This window comes from Oreochromis aureus, linkage group 3, assembly GCF_013358895.1.
Source record: "Oreochromis aureus strain Israel breed Guangdong linkage group 3, ZZ_aureus, whole genome shotgun sequence".
Taxonomy (NCBI): Eukaryota; Metazoa; Chordata; class Actinopteri; order Cichliformes; family Cichlidae; genus Oreochromis; species Oreochromis aureus.
The window spans coordinates 30,775,123-30,788,078 of record NC_052944.1 but is presented as its reverse complement, the minus strand read 5'-3'; the positions used below and the strand labels follow the sequence as shown (position 1 = coordinate 30,788,078).

Genomic DNA, 12,956 nt, shown 5'->3' with positions numbered 1-12,956 from the left:
GTTAAGCAAATAAATTGTCTCTATCATGATCTCATCATTTTATCTTTACCCGCTTAGGCATCAAAGCCACTTGTTCAGATTTAAGTTTGGGTCACACTGGCTTCACGTTTCACTTTAGAACAATTTAGTGTACAGAAAAGATGATGGTTGAGTGAATCAGTGTAAGGTCCTCAGGGCTTGTGATGGCAAGTCTAAATGAAAACCCCTTCATCACTGCAGTTCACAGTTGATATGAGTTGTTTACTTTGAGTTTGAGTTTTGCCAAATGCAGTGTTATGCTTTACGGTCAAACATCTGGTTTACTTCCAGTAATCTTGTTTTTTTCAGATTCGACTTTGGAAACTTAAACTGTTACCATTCTCTCTCATCTTTTTTAAATCTTTATTTGTTTGTTTGTTTGTTATAAAGAACAGGCTCTCTCCTATCCACCCTTCTGAACAAACATTATTTGTTTTGTGTTTTTCTAACTACTCAGGTAGCAGAAACCCAAGAAAGAAGAGGAGAAAGTATAGGAACTATCATGGAAGAACAGGTCCCTGGATGGCATTTACCATCAGCAGATAGAAGAAGTAGCTCATACAGACGTGGACAAAATTGTTGGTACCCTTCGGCCAATGAAAGAAAAACTCACAATGGTCACAGAAATAACTTTAATCTGACAAAATTAATGATTAATAATGACAAATAATGACTTCGTGAACTTCTTCAAAAATAAAATTTAAACCGTTAGAGAAGAAATTACTCCCACTGGCACGTCTTCCGTGGAGGAAGCAGAGTCTGGGTACAAGAGGGACGAGTCGCCTATCTCCAGGGGCGAGGTCACTGAGGCAGGTAAACAACTGCTTGGTGGCAGGGTCCCTGGAGTGGATGAGGTCCGTCCTGAGTTCCTGAAAAGTTCTGGATCTTTTAGGGTTGTCTTGGTTGGCATGCCTCTGCAATGTTGCATGGATATCAGGGGCTCTACCTCTGGATTGGCAGACCAGGTTGGTGGTTCTCATCTTTAAGAAGGAGGACCGGAGGGTGTTTTCCAACTATAGAGGGATCACACTCCTCAGCCTCCCTGGGAAAGACTGTGCTGTGATGGATGGATGGTTCCAATTTTGTTAAAATATTGACTAGGGTATGAAAGATGGCAATAAATGAAATGGGTCTGAAAAGTGGAACCTAAATTAAGATCTCAAACTTTTTTCAAGCTGCTAATAAAATGACATGTCTCCAATTAAAAATAATAGCGAAAAGAGAATCCTGAGACATACGTGTGAATTTTAATAGTAAATATCAAAATTAAAGTTGTCAAGCCCGTTAAGTCATGGCAGCTCAACTTTCAAATGTATAAAATGTAACAGTTGATCTGTCTTAGCATTTTTAGGCATTTTACAAATACATTATTGCATAAAGAAAATAACAGTGTCAAACCTTAAAAAAAAGTTCACATGTACAGTGCACCAGCTCCTTTAAGGAGTAAATGTTGAATTGAAAATAGAGGTAAGTAGGAATCTGAAAATCCTACATAGTTCCTCACAGTTTTTCCTCTTGTGGGACAGTTCAGAGCTGAGCAAGGCTCATTTGTGTGGTATACAGTTCCTCTTTTAAGCATCACCTCAAAAATATGTCAGTGTATCAGGCTTCCAGGTGCAGCCTGTTCCAGGAATGCGATGTCAAGTTATATCCTTTCTCATTTCAGAAGTGAGGAACCAGCTGTTAGTAAGTTATTAAAACCTTTCCAATTTTGTCCTAAAAAATGTGCTTTCACCCTTGATGGAGGAAGAATTTATAATTTTAATATTTCAAGGGCACAGCACTATATCAGGCCTATTGCCTCATGTCGTCTACATACCATTCTGCACTGGTTTGATATTAGAACTTGAGTTAGTGGTAGAATCTGGGTCTCTGTCTTTTAGCATTACAGCATCTGCATCTTTGTCTCTATCACGACTATTCTGGCTGTTTTGTCTGCTCTTCCTTGTAACTGAATCCAACCCAGTGCCCTCAAACAAGCGAGCCATGAACGCAAGTCCTTCTCGTCGGATGTAAGACTTTCCTGCGAAAAAGTACAGCACGGGGTTGGCGCAGCTGCTCATGAAGGCTGTGGTAGAGGTGACAGCACGACTCCTGGTCCATATTTTATGCAGTCTGTGAGGGAAGAGACGTGAGCACAATATAAACATAAACATGATGGGAAAAATAATTAATTCATTAATTAATCAAATATAAAATAACTTGGTTTTGCCTACAGCTGATTAATGCAGGCATAGATTTTTCTAGAAGAGACGGAAATTTGGGGGAATTTTTTATCATGTGCATTTGGGACACAGATGAAAGATTGACCTTAAAGGTTGTGACCTTGGATTATTAAAAAAGCTGAAAGTTGGCAGTAATAACTAACTGATATAAGCATGCACTGAAAAGAGACTTTAAAATTCAAATAACTGATTCTTGGATGCTGTAATTTACTCATCTGCCAAAAACGTGTTTTCTGCATTGAAAGTCAGCATATAGTCAGTAATTATGTGTGTAACTACTTTTTTGTAAAAGTACATTTGAAAATGAGAAGTATTTTTAGCAATAAAATACATTTGGAGTAAAAAGCTTTCACAAAAAAAAAAAAAAAAAATCAGCATTTCAATAAGCTACATGAATTGTTGCAGATTATAGTTATTTACAAGGTATTTAAAAGACAGAGACCAGAGGCTGTGATAGTAAAAGCAGAAATGTTGTCTTGACGACCATATCCCTTGAGATAATGAGATAAAAAAATTAAAATCCCCAAATGACTCTTAGGCCTCTGTAAAAAACCCCCCAAAAAACATTAATTTTCCTATATCTATATTGATACTTAAATGCTAATAATGTAAATGAACTTTAGCTTTTAGATGTCATGAAACTTTAGCATACAGGAATTAAGTTTTTGAAAATAGTGTGCCATGGCTCTAGTTCCATCACACATATCACATATCAAGGTGAAATTTTCCAAACTGTTCAATGAGTAAAAAGTTCACTTTGACTTCAGTACCACCTGACTCACTTCTTCTCAATAGTAATTGTAAACTTGTGTCTTAAATTGTACTTACATAGTTTTTACTTGACTCTCTGGATACACTGCCCATGTAACCTGAGCAAAATGTAAAAATAGTTAAATTATAATTTCGTTAAGAATCATCATAATGATGAATTTTATAAGCATTTTTGGAAGAAGGTATTATGCATAAAATTAAGAGTGTGGGACATACTTGCACCATGTTTATGCAATGGTAGGGCAACCAAAACAGGCAGAAGGTCAACACGATGGCCAGGATGAGCTTCTCGCTACGAATGCGACGGCGGAACTTGGTCTGTCGGATCCGACGCAAGATGCATATGTAGCTGACTACAATGACAGTATAGGGAATTAGAAATCCCAATATGATCTCCAGTGTGTATTGTAGGACCACCTGTACAGGGAGAAAACACAAGACGGATGAAAAATATTGTAGAATGGAGGTGCTGATGTGTATATATGTATGCATAGATTGATAGGTAGATAGAGAGGTAGATTTAAACATTTTCAGTATTTCTCTATCAGAATTCTTCTCAACTCACATGGCTGCATACATCATGGAAGGATTCGCAAACATGCATAGGTCCCTTGTCCCTCACTTCTCTGAAGCGGAGTGCAGGAATGGAGGCGGCAATCACCAGTACCCACACCGCTGCCAGCACACGGGGTACAGTCTTTTGGGTGGTGATAGCACTGACACGTTGTGGCCACAGCACAGCCACCAGCCTGTAGAGGCTCATCATCATAATGAGCTGGATGGAAGCATACATGTTGGCTAGACACAGGTAGTAGAGGACCTTACACATTACATTCCCAAACACCCAGTTCTGTTTAACGAGGTAGACAATGAAAAACGGGGTTAAAGCCATTAGAAAGCCATCTGCGATAGCTAAGTTAAGGATGAGAAGAGTAGTGACAGATTGCTTTCGGGCTCGTGCCACGATGCTCCAGATGACAAACAAATTTCCAGGGCAGCCCAGGAGAAAGATGAGGCTGAGGATGAGGGCACCCATAGATGTGGCAACTGGATTATCCATGATGGTTTCATTTCCTACAGCGGTGTTTGTCAAATTTGAACAATCTCTGTGGGCCATCTTTGTTTCCTGTCAAAGAGAATGATTCATTCGGTCACTTTATTACTCCCTTTTAACAAGAATACAGAAAATAGAGACAGCATCTCAGGGCTGCAACAAGAATATGGCAAAAAAATAACAAATAATAGTATAGGTCTTCACCTCCTCCCTCCTGTTTTATCTGGCTCGAGTGCCAGGCTTAAAAGCATGAATTTCATGCAGGAAAGTGTGGGAGTGTGGTGCAAGTGCAACAGGTTTTAACGGGGACTCATAATTCCTGAACAAACGAGACCAGACATGAGTGGAAAGCACCAGTGAGTGTGTTGGTGTCAGTATTTAAGCAGAGATTGTACTTTAGATTTCTGTGCTCCTACCTTCTCTTCAGGGTCATTGAGGGAAGATGATTTTTACACAAACAGAACCAAACAAGTCACAAAAAAGAAATTTACTGGGAAGCTTCAAAATACAGTCAGGAGAAAATAGTATTAAAGTATTTAAATAGTATAAAATAGCATTATAGTGTTAAATATACACTAAAAATAATATCCACTGTATGCGAAGTGTGTGGATACATGAGGATAATCACTTACTTTATTTTTATTTTTCTGACAATTAATTAGTTTACAGCCTAAAACTTTAAAATGAGTGTCAGTTTCACATAAACTAATAGAGCACCGTGCTGTGGCGCAGACTACTGGCCAAGTGGTGAATAAATCATTTTACCCAACTGCAGCATTTATGCGTTAGTCCAGTATATTGTTTATCATTGCCCTGTGAGAGAAACGCATTCTCAGCATATTCATAGCAATGGTATTGAAATGAACAGTCGCGTGTTGATATAATGTCTTGGTGCTAACACACACACGTGTGTTCAAATGTGAAGAATATAAGTATTAATAAGCTTTCAGAATTTTACTTAAAGCAGGAAGTTTTTTTTCCATTTGTTAACAGGATAATAACTTCAGTGAATGCATTTTAACACTGTGTTCTTTAGATTGAGCCTAAGTTGCATTGAGTTGGTGTTTGGATCCTTGACTGTTAGTTAATGTTTTTCAGTTACATGATGTTGTGTTTGCTGGTTCACATCTTGTCTGTTATTTGTAGTGGTTTCATCAGTATTTCTATGTGTGCCTTTCTTTGCCTTGTTCTGTATGGATGCCTTGGTCCATTTTTATTTCCTTGTCTAGTACTTCCTCTTAACCGTTAGTCTTCAGTTTTACTGTGAATCTTAGTTTTTTTTGTGTGTTTTGCTTCCTATCTGTCCCTCATTACTTTCACCCGAGCCTTATCTCTAACCGATCCTGTTTGCCAGCTCTTTGTATATAAATAGTCCTGTCTTCCCTCTGTCCTTTCTTGTGGTGTACACTTAGTATAATTACCTTGTAATTCCTGCAATAACTGACCGCAGGGCAATAGAAATTGGCCCTGTCATACTGAGACAGTTTTATTTTGGGGGATTTGATGACGTAAACTAAGGTGATAAAAATATGTGTATGTATATCTAACATTTACAGCCCTGGAGACATTTATACATTAGCAGAGACACTTTGATGAGTGAATATGCTCTCTGTAACTAACTGTTCAAGAAAATGTACACAAGCGCCAGTTTAGAAAACGTGTAAACATCAATTCTAATGTCAAGATAAATTTTAGCTCATACATCAAATGTTTCTCACATGTATTTTCTTTTTTTCCCCTCTCCAGCAGCTGACTTCAAGAATCAGAGTCCTTTCACATTACTGAAAATGTTTTTCAAAAAAAAACGTGTCATTACATGCTCTACACATCTACATTCTCTGTCACTCCAGTCAGGCAGTGTCACTATGCCTCTGCGTATAATCAGGTACTCACACCTACACTTGCTGAACAAACCTGTTTGATATTTCTTAGCAACCTGTCTTGTAGTTGGCGTTTATTACAGAGTCAATAAGCGTGCAGTTGTTTTTAAAGTTCACAAGCTCACACAAGATGAGATGGCAGGCACAATCAAAGCAGTCAATATTAAGCTTTATGAAGATTTACTTACAGCAGACTACTGCTTTAAAGCACAAATGCATTTAGCATGTGAGGAGGTGCAGGTAATTAAGGAGTAGTAGTAGAAATAGATTCTTTCTTATCTATATAAAGTGGCAAAATCATTAAGAGACACTAAATATTCTCTCCAGTTTTCTCCTGTCGCTTTTGTTTTAAGCACAACAAGAGAAAAGTGAAAACACAACTAAAAAGAAAATAATTTCTATCTTGAAAAAACCTGGTTTTAATAATCATGTCGCTAAATATAACTACGAAGATTCTTCTAAAATAAATGCATAGAAAAAAGATGAATGAAAAAAAAGACCAAATGTAGAGTTAATGATAAGTGTTTTCGGATTTCAGTTGATTTCTGCTTTTTGCTTGATTTTGAAGTAATGTGACCACATGACAGTTGTTTACAAAGAGCTGGTCAAACCTCATGGGCAGTGACATCAAAGCAGCAGTGGACGCTGACACTGTTGAGCTGTGCAACACCTACAACTGATACCAACTATAACCAGCTCATGGATAAATGGCAGATTTTTTTTCCCAGTTTCTGTTACGCTTGTTGTTGCAGTGTTTCTATTTTCTTTGGTTTTTGTCAGCTTAATCTCTATTTTTATTACCATTTATACACACAGACCTTCCTGTTAAACCACATGATTAATAAAAACATGCCTAACTTAGAGGGTGTGTTTGTGTGCTCTGTGATTCACATGCATACCTGTTCCACCCACAGAGAAAGGGTACGCGCACAGAAACGGTATAACACATGGAACATAAGTGTCCAGAAATGTAGCTGTACCTGACATATTCATATTTTACATAGTATCAGCCATAGAAACATGCAATATGCCATGCAGTCTCAAAATACATATATAATTCACTAGGCTGCAGAAAATGAGCTATTGTAAAGAATCATTAATAAGAACAAACAAATCCCAGATCAAAAAAGAAAGAAAAGACTTACCAAGTTAAATGTAAATCCCAACACAGAAAAGAAAACACCATGTGCTTGAAAATGAGTCTGAATATGTTAAAGATGTTGTAGTTTCTACCTTTTCTTTTAACCTTTTGGTCCTACCTCACTTTCCCCCACCTACTTTCATTCTGTTTCTCTCTCTGAGCCCTCTCTCCATTGACTTGTCATGCTTGCTGTAACACGCAGGGAGCAGAGGAAGGTGTGTCCACATCATGCCTCGCCTCTCTCGGCTCTGGCAGTTCGTCAACATTCTCAAGGAGATAAACCCAAAAGCAAACCAAAAGGATAGTTCATCCAAATCCCTGTTCATCTCATTCCCACTGTTTTGTGCATCCAAAATGTTTTTAGACCTTTGCTGTCAAACCAACAGTTGTTGTTTTAGAGGCATATGTCAAAACCTTAACTAAAATTTTAGTTTTACTACTAGGACACACACACCTTGCACCCATATGACTGTTGAACAAGAACACAAATCCTTTATCTTGTGGTTTAGGGCTATAACTGCAAGATTTTCAGACCTGTAGGGATTTGTTCCTGCTCAGCAGCAACCAGCTGGCTGTTAATGTTGCGCAGTCAAGACAAATTCTTTTTCAACATTTCAGTTCATTCCAAGAAGGTTTAGTGTGGTTGAAGCCAAGACTATCAGGCCATTATGACTGTGACTGAGAGACCTGTGTATTTATGCACAAGAAAGCAAACTCCAAGACTGTTTTCACTGGTATAGCACAATGTCGTTGCTGTTCCTAGAGTATTTAAAAGTAGAATGGGAGGGAGAGCCTTCAGTTTTCAGGCCCCTCTTCTGTGGAACCAGCTTTCAGTTTAGATTCGGGAGACAGACACTATCTCTACTTTCAAGATTAGGCTTAAAACTTTCCTTTTTGGTAAAGCATATAGTTAGGGCTGGACCAGGTGACCCTGAATCCTCCCTTAGTTATGCTGCAATAGACGCAGGCTGCCGGGGATTTCCATGATGCATTGAGTTTTTCCTTTCCAGTCACCTTTCTCACTCACTATGTGTTAACAGACCTCTCTGCATCGAATCATATCTGTTATTAATCTCTGTCTCTCTTCCACAGCATGTCTTTCATCCTGTTTTCCTTCTCTCACCCCAACCGGTCGCAGCAGATGGCCCCGCCCCTCCCTGAGCCTGGTTCTGCCCGAGGTTTCTTTCTATTAAAAGGAAGTTTCTCCTTCCCACTGTCGCCAAAGTGCTTGCTCATAGGGGGTCATATGATTGTTGGGTTTTTCTCTGTATCTACTGTACACTATGAAGCGCCTTGAGGCGACTTTTGTTGTGATTTGGTGCTATATAAATAAAATTGAATTGAATTGAATGAAATAAAATGTATCTAATACTGCACCTATATAAACGTGTGTGGATCAGTGGCGTCATCATTAGGTGAAAAAGTTGGTCTAGCTACCCAAAGCCTGAGTAATGGGAAGGGACTCTTTCAAGCAGAAGTCTAAATCAAGCTTAAGATAAACTCGTGCGGCAACTAAAAGTTATTCCAAAAAATTATTTATATTGATAACTGAAATCTTAGCAAGACTTAACTCAAATAAGAGCTTGATTGTATGTTGGAACAGTGGGTTTCATCTGGTGTGCCATTAGCAAGACATTTTGAGAAATCTGGTGTGTTTGGGCAAAGGAGATAGCATTTAAAATAAAATGTAATCAAATTTAAATTTGATTAAATAAAAAATAAATAAAATACTGCTTCTTAAAGAATAAAAAGGAAAAAATAGAAATTTGTAAGTAGTCAGTTAAATCATGAGGAATGTGGTCTAATGAGTTCTAATCAAACACTCTCAGGCAGAATAAAAACGCACCTGTTCGTTACTAATTCCCAGGATATCGGTACGAATATTGTACTTTGATATCAGAATGGCTATAAAGTAAGCATTCCTCTGTGCTTTATTTTTGTAGAGAATTTGTTTGTCTAGGAGATAGTGAGCAACAAGATGCACTAGTTTAAAATATAAGTAAAGAGAACTGAGGGAATTAAGGTTGTCCTGAAGGGCAATGGAAAGAAAGAGGACAAGGCAGAAGAAGACGAGCGAGAAGGAGGTACAAAGTTAGGATCCAGGACTAAAATTAATAACTAAATAAAAATGAAGAAAATGATGCACTTTTAAGCTTGATACTCTAAGCAAAACTCCAAGTAAGTGTGGAATAATTGTGCAGCGTGTTGAGAAATTAGAGTTAAAATGTGAAGACGGATCATAGATTTGTTTCAAATATCATCATCATGTTATATAAACAGTTTATTTATTGTTAGCACTACAAGGTTCCTGGTTTGCTTCAAATTCAAAAGAAAAAAAATCAAAAGATGCGTGAGAGATATAGATCAAGGAAGGAAGAAAAGCCCAAAGAAGCTTATTTATAAGGCACAGAATACGCCTCAAGCACTGATTACAACATCCTTTAGAAATGTAACATTAAAACACAAAGATAACGGTCTTACTTTCTCTGGTAGAGAAATCACTGACACTTTTCTGTGGAACTCACTGAGCAGTGTTTCTGCAGTCAACAGAAACTGGATGTGCCTGATGAAAACTGGGCATGTTGCCATTGTTTAAAAGGGCAAATAGAGATAGTGAATCTGTGCTTAAAAATGATTAAGAAATTATAATTAAAAACAGAAGTAGATAAACTTTCACATTGTTGACAATTAAGGGGGAAGTTATCATTCACAGATGCACATGCAGGCCCAACATGTGTGGAGACAGTGGCTTCTGCATAAAATTTAATGATGTATTCCCTATATGCAGTGTATCTTTTCATTTATTTGATTTTGTTAAATCCAGTTATTTAAAAAAAATATAAGTGTAAATATTAACTCCAGAGTTCACTAATTCATTGATCTAAAGAATAAAATCATTTGTGTTTTTTTGAAAGTCCACTTTTCTTTTTAAGACATCCAGACTGATTTATTATTATTACCATTATTATCAATAATGCTAACAATGGTGGTTAACACTGTTGCCGCACAGCAAGAAGGTCCTGAGTTCAATTCCACCATCAGGCCGGGGTCTTTCTGTGTGGAGTTTGTATGTTCTCCCTGTGTTTGCGTGGGTTCTCTCCGGGTACTCCGGCTTCCTCCCACCGTCCAAAGACATGCAGTTAGTGGGGATAGGTTAATTGATTAATCTAAATTGCCCATAGGTGTGAATCTGTGAGTGAATGTGAATGGTTGTCCGTGTCTCTATGTGTTAGCCCTGTGACTGCGACAGACTGGTGACCTGTCCAGGGTGTACCCCGTCTCTTGCCCTATGACAGCTGGGATAGGCTCCAGCACCCCCCGCGACCCTGGAAAGGCTAAACAGAAGCGAATGGATGGATGGATGGATCAACAATGATATAAATGAATGGCAGGTTTTACAATGTACTTAAAACTGTTTGGGCTAAGAGAAAAGAAAATGGAAAAAAAATGTTTTTTTACATGTTAAAATACTTTTAGTTGGGCTTCATGTTCCCCACAAAGTAAAGTTGACAGTCCGGCTTTATAAAGTGATCCACAGTGGCAAAGTTTCCAAATCCGAGTAACTGCAAGGATTTAGGGCCTGTAATAACTTGCAAGTTGTTTTTTTTTCTTTTCAGTGATGACAGTCCTTTGGATCTTTTTGCCAGCACAAACATTTTTTTTTTCCCTATGGAAAATAAATAACCTGCATGCTTTCATTTTACGTTGGATGAGCTCAGATCTGTGTGAAAAGAGACCAAAATCAGCGTGTCTAACACAGACCTTCCCAAAGTGTGGGGCCCGCCCCCTAGGGGGGGCGCAGAGCCATTGCAGGGGGGGCGCGGCATGAAAGGGGGACGGGGGGGGGGGGACAACGCTAGCACGGGGCTCCCACACAAACGCAAAGCAGGAAATGAAGCATGGCTGAATATGTTTCCAAACCAACTTCATTCTAAGCCAAAGACTAGAAAATATGGTGAAGCAAATCTTCCCTTTGGTTTCACCTGCACAAGTGCTGAGGTAGGTCTCCCCTGCAGAATTGCTTTTCCCTTCGTCGGTAGCAGCGCTGGGCTGTTCAAATCACGGACAAACAGTATCCCACATTCTTGATTTTTAGTTCACAAACACTTGTTGTAATAAAGAACTACTCCTGACATTTTGGAGATATTAGCTCTTTATACAGTAAAGTTACAGCGGGATACAAATAACATCAGGCTGATCCTGCCACGATTTGTTCCCTCGGTTCAAATCACGGACAAACAGTATCCTACAGCTGTTTATGTTTTTAAACCCATTTTGCACAGAGAGGCATTTTTTGAAAAATGTATTGATAGCAATGTTGAATATTATTACACAGGAAAAAAAAAAACAACTACACGTAAAATAATTACACCGTGACGCCTCTGCCTTTTTAAATAGAGGGATAGTAACTGCGTGTGTATGTAAGCGTGTAAAACCGGCAGATGGAGACAAAATACTGTTAATCTGACTATCTGCCATTCTTCAATTCATCTCATGTAAACAATAACGTGGCGCACAGCGTGACGTGGAAAAAGGCACATACCTTTGACGAACTCTGTATTCTTCGTCCACACATAAACCCAAAAAATGAGTTTTAAAAAATCTCCGTTTCCAGTGATTCCAAACGCCGTTTACGTGTGGACGAAACAGCTGCGTTTTCAAAATCACCCGTGTACGTGCTGACGCCGCGTAAAAGAGTTTAGTAGTTTATTTTCTCACTACCTACAGATTACTTGTATTTGCTTAATTGTTTACTAAATGTTTGAGGTGTGAAATAAACCGCAATGGAGCAAAATATGGGCGTGTTTGTTTGGAGGATGTGTTTGTGCGTGCGTGCGCGCGCGACGGGGGGCGGGGGGGAATATTTTTCTTGTAAAACAAAGGGGGGCCCAGCAAAGAAAAAGTTTGGGAACCACTGGTCTAACATACAGCTTAAGAAGGTTTTTTTTGTTTTTAATTGGTTTTCTCATCTAGCATACGTCCCTTGATTTTTCATGGAGCATTGTGCTAAATATTTGTAGTATTTGGCATCTTATGTTTCATTTTTGGGTTCTTAAAAATATTCCATAAGATCTTTATCACTTTGAAAAAATTTTACAACATATAGAGCTGTGCAAACACTCCAACATGATACCATTCATAATTTATCCCAACCCCAGGATAGAGGTTGGGTGAATGCTCCCTGGATTTTGTGGATTAGAACCATTGGGTCAGAGACACGATAAAAACACAGAGTACCTGCTTTATAATCCAAGAAGACTCCAATCTTGCAGAGACCAGAGCTGGGCACTTTGGTTTCTATATTGTGACAGAATAAAAAGCTGTCTAAACTCCAGGACTTGTCATTTTTGCCAAACATTTTTGCCACTGCTACAGACAGAGTGCAAGCATGTCCCTCTTCTTCCCAGTAACACCAGTCGGACAAACCCTCTCTGCAGAGCACCTGGGGAAATTTAGTGAACCTGTCCAGAGCGCTGAAGCCTGGCCGGGTGAAGGCCTCATCCTGCCATTCTCGCATATCAGGTGGAGATAATGATAGTTTGAGGTCCCATCTATTGTGAGGGGATAAACATCTGGCAAAAAATACAGCGAGTGCTGTGTTCCCACTATTTTCAACTATAAACTATATATGATTTTATAATGTGAATTTTCAAGTGAATTTTATAAAACGCAAAAACTCTTCCCTGCTCCTGGGGGTAATGAGGCTGTGAAGAAACAAAAAGTAACAAGGAAGTTATTCTTGAACATCCCTGGGTATGCTTTAATTAGCTGCCCCATCTAGCAGTGTGTTTTCTTTGGATAAAGAAAATGAGCTCAGCGATGATCTTGTGACAGTCAGCAAAGTTAGCGAAAATCTAAAAACAAAT

General features: G+C 38.6%; 1 protein-coding gene across 1 annotated transcript; it reads right to left on the bottom strand.

Annotated features, from left to right (window-relative positions):
• Window positions 1–631: 631 nt before the first annotated feature.
• Window positions 632–7,247, bottom strand: LOC116321212 (leukotriene B4 receptor 1-like). Its single transcript, XM_031740996.2, has 5 exons — window positions 7,094–7,247; window positions 3,580–4,140; window positions 3,231–3,431; window positions 3,072–3,112; window positions 632–2,133 (listed from the first exon to the last, which is right to left on the bottom strand). Exons 2-5 carry the CDS (start codon window positions 4,129–4,131, stop codon window positions 1,830–1,832), a joined length of 1,098 nt encoding a protein of 365 aa, XP_031596856.1. The 5' UTR covers window positions 4,132–4,140; window positions 7,094–7,247; the 3' UTR covers window positions 632–1,829.
• Between the last annotated feature and the right edge of the window lie 5,709 nt (window positions 7,248–12,956).